The sequence below is a fragment of the Cyprinodon variegatus genome, unplaced genomic scaffold (genome assembly GCF_000732505.1).
Source record: "Cyprinodon variegatus isolate N-32 unplaced genomic scaffold, C_variegatus-1.0 Scaffold16, whole genome shotgun sequence".
NCBI lineage: Eukaryota > Metazoa > Chordata > Actinopteri > Cyprinodontiformes > Cyprinodontidae > Cyprinodon > Cyprinodon variegatus.
Genome location: NW_015150469.1, coordinates 1,651,544 through 1,662,430, shown reverse-complemented (window position 1 = coordinate 1,662,430; position 10,887 = coordinate 1,651,544). Strand labels below are relative to the sequence as shown.

Sequence of the window (10,887 nt, the reverse complement as noted above, 5' to 3'; positions counted from 1 at the left end):
TACCATTGGACGTGCGCCGCAGTTTGAGACTCGATTAGCTTGACGTCACATTAAAATATTTCCTTAAACCAATAGATTTACGCGACACTCAATTTCACAACATCCAGTCATCCAATTGGATTGCGCCACAGAACTACGTCAGGTTCAGCCATGATGTGGTTTTGAATGAGGAAGAAGCGGGAGATGTTTTACTTCAACGAGTTTATTCACGTTTTATTGAAACATTAACGATCTGGAAAGGAGTTAATCTCAAACAAAAGATGAGAGCAAACTTTCCGACCGCGCGAGCAGCGACCTATGGCGTTCCAGCGGGAATTTAAACACGACTCGGTAAATTAGCCGTTTAGCTAACGACGCTAGCTAGAAACGGCTAATTCTAGGCTAAGAGGCTAACGGTTTGTTTTTCCTTTGGAAAGTGAAAATTGTGTTTATCTGGAGCGTTTCCCTTTAAAACCGCCATAGCAAACCTACCTCACTTGAATAAGTCGAGCTAAGCCTTCACTCGGCTCGACTTTAATTCAGACTAATAGCAGCCATCGCGTATCTGTTCTTTAAATCATCGCTGTCATTTATGAACCTTTAAAGTCATGCTGAATAAAATCTACGAATGGATCGAGACGAGCTTTGCCAATTTACGCAACGGAGAGCCGGCTGTGGAGCATACACCTCGACACCCGGCTCCGAGAGATGCTCTGATCAGAAGGAAAAGAACAATTGATTGGTACGACGTGTGAAAACTACATTTAGATATACATTTTTTCATGGAATCGTAAAACTTTCAGGAAGTTATTTTTTCTTTAATATCTTTTAAACTAACTTAAGTTTAATATTTTCATAACATTAAGTTTTTTTTTATACAGTTTGGAGGAGGACCAAAACACCAATGAAGAAAATTTAGCTATTAAGAAAACACGAATGGGTAATTCAATATTTACTCATATACGTCGTTATTTGAGTGTTGTCGGTCTCATTCAGATAAAATGCATTATTTTTTGTTTAAAATGCTTTTGTAGGTGATTTCATTGATTCAGTCAGGAGTGCTGCTGAAGGGGTAAAAACCCATAGTAACAATGTAGCTACATGGATGAGGAGAAATGTAAGCCCAGCCTTGAGGAATATGCTGCCTACCTCCTCTGATTCCCCTCTGGAAGAACCACAGCCGTCAACATCAGCAGCAAGTAGACCGGTAAGCCCTATGAGCAATTACTCAAAAAAGTATCTTTTGTAATTCCTGTCAGACATAGGTGTAGAGAATTTCCTAGGATCTCCATCATTAAAAGTTCTACTGTTAAAGCAAATTAGTTTGTCACACTGTCCCTGTGGTTCTAATATGCTTTAACAAACAAAGGAGAGAGCAGAGTTGAGCAAAATAGGGCAACCCCTCCACCCTATCTGATCACTTCCAGTCAGCTGGTTGAAAGATAGTGAAGACTGGCCATTGACTTTACTCATCATAACTTTTATTTTTTTTTGTAGCTTTGAAATTGTTTGGAGGGAGTTTTGAAGCTATTATTCTTAAAAACTACTACTAAAATCTATACTTGTCAAAAAAACTATGCATCAAAATAAAGTCAGCTCTGTAAAGTGCTTTTAATGTACGTTATCATGAAATTTTGAAGAAACCCTTAATAAAAAGGGTTTAAGGAAATTTGGAGGTGAAACCTATACAAAGCCATCAGTCATTTTAGAAGATAGATTATAAATAAATTGGATTGGATGAAAGCGAGAATTAAAGCATGTAATTATTGTCCTTTTTTATTTTACATATAATTTATTTTCATTATTTTTAGATTGTTCACAGGAACTCTTTGGGTGAAACATTTGCAGCTCCTTCAACTACACTTGAATGGAAAACACCCAGATCAGGTAAAACCCAAAATCTTTTGGGGATAATGTTAAAAGTGTTTATTTTTCTGCTTTGGTATTATACTTTACCCCATTCACAGTCTTGTTTCTTCATATTAAAGCTTTTTTTTTTTCTTGTTCCACAATTTTAGAGTGGCTTCGTAATGAGAGAATGATTATGGGATCTAAAGTCTGTAGGCGACAAGTTTGTATGACTCCTGCACATCGGGAGGTCCCAAAAACGAATGGCCATCCTAATAGTGTGCCATCCTCCATTAATACCAAGCTGCACCCCTCCCCAAGATTAGGCAGGCCTTTAAACCTCCGGCCACTCAGTGCTTCAAGGTATTTCTTGCTTTCTGTTTTGTGTATTTAATCGACAAAGTTTGGTCATGATTTATAATTACCTAAACTGTCTGCAGTTTCTCGGGTGGAGTTGGCACAACAAGCAGCTCCTGCAGCAACATGTATGAGAAGACCTTTCCCATCAAAGCGGTCCAGAGCCCAACTCACAGCACCTCGTCAAGTCGCTTAAACAGAGTGGGGTACCACTGCACAGCTCAGGAGGTTAGACTGGAGAGCATACCGTTGCCTGAATGTCTCTTATTCTTGTTATCCTTTTGTTCTGATACCATTGTCCTTTTTGTTAGTCTGTTCGTGAGGAGGAGAAGGAGATCTACAGGCAGCTTCTGACTATGGTGTCAGGTGGTCAGTCATCTTTCCTTCAGAATGGCAGCACACACACCTTTGTGAGGTCCCATAGAGATTTGTAAGTACACAAACAGATGGCAATATATTTGAGTTCTGTATTTAAAATTGAAGCAAACATATTCTGTGTTTAGGCTGCAATATAATTCCATGTTTGGTTGTCGCGCTGGTCTGTGCGCGAGACCTTAGAGGCACTGTTCCCTTTTATAGTTGACGCAGATGTAGGTATAGTACTCACAAAAACCACAGAAGGGCACATAACAAGTGGAAAGGCAAAAAAAAGAGCAAAGACATCCACAAGTAAAGCTTAACATTAAATTAAAGATATGACCGGTCGGCTACCTGCAACTCTTGGGAGGGGATTTTTATTGTGTATATGGCGGTGCTCTGCTGACACGTTAAACACCAGTGGACCCAGGATGAGAACCTCGTCTTTAACCCACTGCATTGGTTTACTGCCAAGGGAGGTTCCGAGACAGAATTTGTTCCCCTTTGCATTTGAATCGCATCTTCTGCAGGGAGAGCAGAGCGTTTTGGGGTTTTCTTTCATCCTTTGTTTCTTTTAAATTATTTTATTTTTAAAGATACCCCTCTCTTTTGCTACATGTTCTTAATAAAAAAAAACACTTATATCTTGATCTGCCAGACTTATAGATAATTTTAAGTGTAATTTTTTTCATTGTTTCTTTTATTTGGGACATGTTTCATATGATGAAACACACTAACTAAACTACATAGTACAAAATCTCATTGTTTCACTTTTCACAAAGTTTGATATTTTCATACCGGTTGAAAATAACCTTGTTATAAATTATAGTAATGTCTATACAAAAAAAGATTTTCAAAGAATTAAAATTCTTTCAGAAGTTAAGACTATTTCATCCAGACAGAACTGTGGTTAGCCAGCCTATTAAAACTATGTAAACTTTTAGGATCGGTTCTCTTTAAAGAATCACAACTGATAGAACTCTACACAAGGAATCAGAATTATTCAAATTCCAATAATACCTGACCATATCTCTGAATAAAGCGGAAATTATTTACTAATACTTAATATTACCAGGCAAGGCAAGTTTATTTGTACAGCACATCTACTTCTGGAAGTTTGTTCCAGATAAGTGGAGCATAGGAAGTAAATGCTGCTTCTCCATGTATCGTTGTAGTTCTGGGTGGACAGAGTAGACTTGAACTAGACGACCTTAGTGGTCTGGGAGATTGATATACTGATAACAAATTTGTTACGTATTGAGGCGCTGATCCATTCAGTGATTTATAGACTAACAGAAGGATTTTAAAATCTATTCTTTTAGCTACAGGGAGCTGTGGAATCAAGGTTATTATTATGCCTACTTTGTGTGATAAAATGCTTGAACAGAAGTAATGATAGAGAAAATCTGTACCATTCACTATGCTATACTGTTTAGGGGGACAGAAAGCAGGTGCCTGCCCTCCCTACTCTAGATAAGGGTGAGGGGAAGGTCATTAGAAATAATGAGTTCACAAAGCCTCCTTCATGCTATGGTTAAAACTTATGCTCTTATCGTTCTCCTGTCCTGTTTCTGGTGTGAACGGAATACAGCTGTCTGAAATGATTATCTGAGCAAATTTATGTCCTTTGATGAACCAAAGTGTTTGTCTTGGGAAGATTCAATGTTCATGTGTGTGTATGCTGTGGATTGTTTTTAAATGTAGGGGTGTGTTTCTGAATGCTTCAGAATCGCACTCATCTGTATTCAGCTGGTTTGTGCCATTCTCCTCTGCAGAGTAAAATAAAATGTTTTCTTCCTTGCATATCAACTCTCAGTGCTCATTTATTACTCCACAGAGCCAATAGAAGGATTTCAGAACGGGGCTTATTTGCTCTACTTTCTTAGTTTTGGTGAGAACGCGGGGCAGCAGCAGTGTTTTGAATCGGCTACAGCTGTCTGACAGAACTTTTTTTAGGCAAACCTATGAAGACACTAAATATAAATGCTCGAATGAGTTTTTTCTTTTGCATCCTGGTTTGGACTGGTTTAGATTTGGACAGATAAGAGTGAAACAATAAAGCACACTTACTACGCCCTGGCTTCCTTACATGTTGCTCTTAATTGTTTACTTTCTTGATTTCTGTCGCACTGGTGAAATAATCAACTCTAGATTTAGACAAACTTTATTGTTTGATTTCCTTAAATACAGCTTTCCGACAGTGAATGAGCAGCAGCTTGGCAGTGAAAATGAAAATTTCTATTTATAAATTGCTGCTTACCCAGCATGATTGTGTTTTGATAGCTGATTGTTAGCGGATTGACCCATGTTTGAAAAAGAGGCTATTGTGATGTAAAGCTTTGTTTCTTCTGCCTAGTTATTGTAACTGATCCTGTGGTTTTCTATTAGTTGAGCATGTCTGATGTAGGAGGGGCCAGAGAACAGGGATAGGAGGGTTTGTTAACCTGTCAATGGTGGCAAATAAGGCACGTACATTGTTCGTTTTTGTTGATCTAAGAGGATAAAGATTCTCTTGCATCTTTTAGTTGTAAATTATATTTGTGAATTTTCTCTATAGATTTCATGGTGAATTTTTAAGTCTGTTCTTTCGACACCTTAATTCGGCTTTCACGCCCTTTTACAAAGGCTATGTATGTAGTTTCCACTGTAAAGCTTGATTACTGTAACGTTTAAATGTTTAGGTAACCCTTTTGATGCTGATGTGACATTAGGAACCAAACACTTGTTTAACTCTTTAACGGGAGAAAAAAAAAAGGTTTCAAGTGTTTTTATTGTATGGTAACAGAACCCATCTGACCATATAGTAATGTCTAATGTAGGTCATTAGCCTCGAGTTTTAAATCTGAAACTGACCGTAGGTGGTGCCATCCTGTCTTTGTCTCTTCAGCACCAGCTTCCTCACCAGCCACAGACGCCTACAAATGGCTTCTCCAGCTGGATCAGCGGCTGGAGGGACTTCAGAGGGACCCAGTAGCCCACCCAGCCTCAGAGGGATTTCAAGCCAGAACTCCAGCAACCTCCCCAGTCCTGTGGGGCCCTCCAGCAAGTCAGAGACCCAGATTTGGTCCCCAGACACAGACCTTGGCTCTGGTCAGACCACTGTGATCTTCTCAGCTCCTTCCCCATCAGCTCTACAAGATGGCACCTCTCAGGGGACAGAATCATCAGGTTAACTTGAAATAAAACATGGATTGATTCAATATTTGGGTTTATCCTTTTGTATCATATAACTTTTTTTTTTTCTTCTTCTTCTTCCCCCCAGCTCATGACGGTGACTCTGTAATTATTGTAAATGAGCAAAAATGCAAAAAGCAAAATATCTCAAGGTTGGTACTAATGTTTCTAAAAATCTTTTTTTTTTTTAGACAAGCATTTTGCAGTGTCTTAAGTGTTTTGTTTTATTTTGATAACACTAGGTTGGTGTTTAATTTCACAAATACCAACCTTATTAAAAGCAAAACTTTTCTCTATTTTTTACAGCGTGCCATTATTCCAAGCAGAGCTATGGATTAAGGAATTGTAAGTTACTTTAAAGGCATTTAACTGTATTAAACAAATAATTAAATTATTCTGGTTGGCAACAAATCATATGGTGATTCCCTATGTATTTTATCTCTTTGCCTTTTTTTTTTTTCCTAGGACTAGCATGTACGATTCTCGGGCGAGAGAAAGACGGAGACAAATCGAAGAGCAGGAAGCCTTGGCCTCCCAGCTTCAGCGACAGGTTGGTCTCTTTACTCCACCTCCATATGTATCCTGTTCAAAGTCTCTCCTGTTGTTGTATTAATGTCCTTTGATTACTGATCTACAGCGCTTGTCTGAGGAGGGAAAACTAAGCCCAGATGTTGAGGTCCATGTTCGTGTTCCATTGGAGAAGGAAGTTCCTCTGACTCCTGTCATAGAGGAGTCCAAGTCTGTGGAGGAGAAACCAGAATTTCCAGACCTCACAGAGGTTTGTTCTCGATATGTTTACTGTATAAGTAGTGTCTGGATATGGATGAATACTAACACGGACAAATTTGTTGGTACCCCTCGTTTAACAAACGAAAACCAATAGTAATAGTCATAATAAATAAAAAAAAATATGAAATGAACAAATGGAAATTAGACATTGCTTTTTAAAAATGCTTCAACAGAAAGAATAAAAAAATAAAATATAATAATGGACAAAAATGATGGTACTAACCCTAGAAAAGACTGTAAAAATGTTGCTAATGGAAATAAATCATCATCACAGATTCCAACAGTCTTACAGTCCGTAATCCATGCGCCTATATATAGAGCTACAGGCAGTCACTGTGCTGTTTGGTCACATGGTGTTTCCTTCGCTCCCTCTGTTCCATGTTGAGCGTGGTAAAGAATTGTCTCGGTAGTTTAGAAAGAAAATTGTAGACAAGCATGTTCAAGTTAAATGTTATGAGACCATCTCCAAGCACCTTGTTGTTCCTGTGTCTATAGCTGCACATAATCAGAAATGTAAGTTCCGTGAGACTGAAGTCAACCTCCCTGGATTAGCTGCAGAAGGAAAATTAGTGACAAATCAAAGAGAAGGATAATACGAATAATAACGAAAGACCCCAGAAAAACGTACAGATTAAAGGTGAACTTCAAGGAACATCTGTGTCAGATCGCACCATCCGTAGTTTGAACCAAAGTGGACTTAATGGGAGAGAACCAAGGAGGACACCATTCTTGAATCATAAAAAAGGTGGAATGGAATTTCCTGAATAACATGTTGACAAGCAACAAAGCTTGTGGGAGAATGTCCTATGCGACAAAAATGTAACTTTTTTTTCAAAGACACATCAGCTCTAATTTCATAGACGAAAAACTAAACACATCAGGGCTTCTTCAAGGTTTTAGTCAAACCTCAGTTATAAGGAGTGGGCCAAAATACCTGCTGAGACAGGCAAAAGTCTTGAAAGTTACAGGAATATTTTAATTGAAAATGCTGTTTTGAAAGGTTTTGCAACAAAATATAAGGTTATTGGTACATTTTGGATCATTTTTGTCTAAAGTCTTATAAGTTTATTGAAGCAAGGTTGAAAAGCCTTGTCTGACTCATTTGTTCATTCTAATAGAATTTTTATTTATTATTTTTGTCAGAATCAAGTTAATTCTGTGACCATTGTGGGTATATATATATATATATATATATATATATATATATATACACAAATAAATAAACTTTTGACTTGGTTTACTAATTTTAAATCTAAAGTAATTAACCTGTATGCTTCTGCACTCCTGTTAAGGAAATGGAAGCTGAGGTGCACAGAGTTCTGATGAAAGGAGGAAATCCTCATGAAGTACTAAGTGAAGGTTTCGGTCTCAGCCTCACACGAAAAGACCTCCAGACCCTCAGCAACCTCAACTGGCTCAATGATGAGGTGCGAACATGTAATCCTTAAACTAAAATCTGAACATATTTAGATTTATCCATTTTTTAAGCTTTAGTTGTAATCATTAGTATTTTATCTCACATTAATATGATGCTGTGTCAAATCTACTGTTATTCTTTAAGTAAAAATGCTTGTTTTATTTTGCAGGTTATCAACTTTTACATGAATCTGTTGGTTGAGCGCAGCAAACAGCCAAACCTCCCATCTGTCAATACATTCAACACGTTTTTCTACCCCAAGCTTCGCAGCAGCGGCTACTCTGCTGTCCGCCGGTGGACCAAAAAGATGGACATTTTTGCTAAAGACATCCTTTTGGTTCCTGTCCACCTAGGGATGCACTGGTGCCTCTCAGTAAGCCTAAATTAAGGCCATTTTAAAACTGGATCTTCGTATTTAGAAGATTTTTCTCTGTAATACTTTGTCTTCTTTTTCAGGTGGTGGATTTCCGTAAAAAGTGTGTTTTGTACTTTGATTCTATGGGAGGAAGCAACAATGAAGCTTGTAAAATGCTTTTGTACGTTTCTATCCTTTGGTTTGTTGGAAGCTTTCATATTTAAAGTTCAATCCCATCATCTAAGTGACCTATTATAAGAGAAATTCTTGTCTGTGTTCACAGTGACTACTTGCAACAGGAAAGTAGAGACAAAAAAGGCAGAGAACTTGATACCTCAGGCTGGACTCTCCACAGCAAGAAGCCCAGTGTAAGTTTAACCCATAAAGCTCTAGAAGCATTTCCTTTTCTCTAATAAATTCTGTATTTAGAAATGCTAAGTGTTTCCTCTTGTAAACAACAGCAGTTCTAAAGCATGATGGCCTGCAGAGGGCAGAATAATTCTATAAACATTTTGTTTTATCTAACACACACATTTAATGGAATTCAGACTTTTTTTATGGCTGAGAATATAAATTATGACCAATTATTAAAACAATTGACGTACACAGACTAAACAAGTCATTTTTTTTCTAAAGAGAATGTTTTACACTCAAAGTAGAAAACAAAGCTTTGATTATCTGTAAATGTGCTCTGTCCTGAACTAATAAATAATCTCCAGAGTAAACAATTATAACCGTTTCATGTCTCCATAAATATCCTCTACTAGGGCTAGATAGGAAAAGGTTCCTTAAAGAATCTTTTTACAGAATATAAACCAGGTTAAAAATAAAAGTATTTCACTGGATAGAGCATATTGATATTGCAATTTTGGTATAATTACTGCTCTGTCTGCTAAAGGCATGTTTTAGAGTCTCTGTACTCCAATTATGAATCATCTATTACTAAATTAGTCGACAAATTCAATTAACCATATTAACTCTTTCAGCTCTGTTTTCTACCTTTTACGGTTTGGAATTATAAGGCTATGTAGTGAAAATGACCAAAAAATGTTAAGTGTCATAACAACAAAAGATACTAATACTGGTATTGAGGCATGTTTGATTACAAAACAGCAGAAATTACAGTTCTGCGTCAAGCACACTAATGCAGTCCATCCATTATTCTGTGCTGCATTAGTTTAGACCGGCTGTGGAATTGGGTTTTAATATCCTTAAACTTCAACCACACTGGGTACGATTGAAATAATACTTTGCGTGGTGGGGTTGTTTTGAAAATCATTTTCTTCTGTGACTGGATATGTTTCCAATCTGTGTTTTTTATGTTGTTTTTATTTGGTCATTTATTCTGCAATATGCTTTTCTGTTTTGCTGCAGGAGATCCCTCAGCAGATGAATGGCAGCGACTGTGGAATGTTCACTTGCAAATATGCAGATTATATTACCAAAGACAAACCCATCACATTCACACAGGTAATCAGACATTGTTAAATAAAAATCTGTATCAGTCACAGTGCTCTAAATGTGGATAACTCCTTTGTTAAACAGAAACACATGCCGTACTTCAGAAGAAGGATGGTTTGGGAGATTGTGAACCACAAATTGTTGTGATATCACGGCGGCTGTCCAGAGACTTTAAAGTCGGTTCATGATGAAGGGTGAGCTCCATTCCTCAGGAGGTTCAACCAAGACTTGCACACCAGCCCCTCTGACCAGAAACCAGCTGTTTCATCAAAGCCCCCCTGGGCTAACGTTGGCTGACAGGATGTTGCTGGAGCTTAAATCACTGCCTCCCACTCCTTTTCTTTATTTCTTTGACTTGATGCTGCAGGGGAGCATCGGAATAGCAGCTAAAACACTTTGCAATTGGCTGTATTACCCAGCCACAACTGTTTTTGCATCATATGTAGTGATGTGTTCTGTAATGAATCATACTCTGAGATTGTCAGTCTGTGACATCACAGTGTTGCATAATCTGAATTTACCATTAAAATACATTCTCCCATAGTTTGTTAAAATGACAAAAGGGCTGCCAACTTTCATCTATGAACACTTACTCAGAATATTTTTTTCTGTTTAGTCACCTGACAGCTACAGGTCTGTGCAGTATGGATAGTGCTTACCATGGATGATGGAATAAAAGGTCAAGGAGATGCTGCCTCAGAGTATGATTTATCATTTAAATAAAACAATGTCTTACTTTTAGCAATCCAGGTGTAACCGAGCATTTAAAGCCTAATTCAGCAGGGTAAAAAAAATGCCATTTCCTTATTCTTGATAAAATTGTAAATTAAAATCTATTTTATGTATTTGAGTCTTTTTTGTTAGGCAGCAACTTTTTGGTCATTCGGTGTATTTTGAATTTTTGTACATACTTGAACTATATACAGCCCAAGATGTAACAATAAACATTTTTATGTATTTCTTGTTCTGTCTTTTTTTTAGGGTTTTTCTGAAATTATCCAAATAGCCCTGTCGCATATGGACTGTTCGTCTTTGATTATCGCAGCTTACTGAAAACCCAGAATTTAGTTAGCAGAGTAAATGCACTCCATGTGGTCAGGACTCATCTAGCATGAATTAAATAACTGCAGTGCTGTTGCTTTACTAATAA

General features: G+C 37.5%; 1 protein-coding gene across 1 annotated transcript; it reads left to right on the top strand.

Moving 5' to 3' along the window:
* The first annotated feature begins 129 nt into the window (after positions 1-129).
* On the top strand, positions 130-10,694 carry LOC107092195 (sentrin-specific protease 1-like). The gene is made up of 18 exons (XM_015386522.1): positions 130-721; positions 861-919; positions 1,014-1,186; positions 1,791-1,866; positions 1,998-2,190; positions 2,268-2,412; positions 2,496-2,614; positions 5,429-5,709; positions 5,804-5,867; positions 6,022-6,060; positions 6,181-6,265; positions 6,353-6,493; positions 7,797-7,931; positions 8,091-8,294; positions 8,378-8,457; positions 8,560-8,644; positions 9,651-9,746; positions 9,822-10,694. Exons 1-18 carry the CDS (start codon positions 588-590, stop codon positions 9,882-9,884), a joined length of 2,172 nt encoding a protein of 723 aa, XP_015242008.1. The 5' UTR covers positions 130-587; the 3' UTR covers positions 9,885-10,694.
* The last annotated feature ends 193 nt before the right edge of the window (positions 10,695-10,887 follow it).

Coding starts and splice junctions, on each gene's coding strand:
- LOC107092195 (XM_015386522.1), top strand. CDS start 588: ATGCTGAATAAAATCTACGAATGGATCGAGACGAGCTTTGCCAATTTA. Junction 1,867..1,997: donor ATGGAAAACACCCAGATCAG/GTAAAACCCAAA, acceptor CCACAATTTTAG/AGTGGCTTCGTAATGAGAGA. Junction 2,413..2,495: donor ACCACTGCACAGCTCAGGAG/GTTAGACTGGAG, acceptor CCTTTTTGTTAG/TCTGTTCGTGAGGAGGAGAA.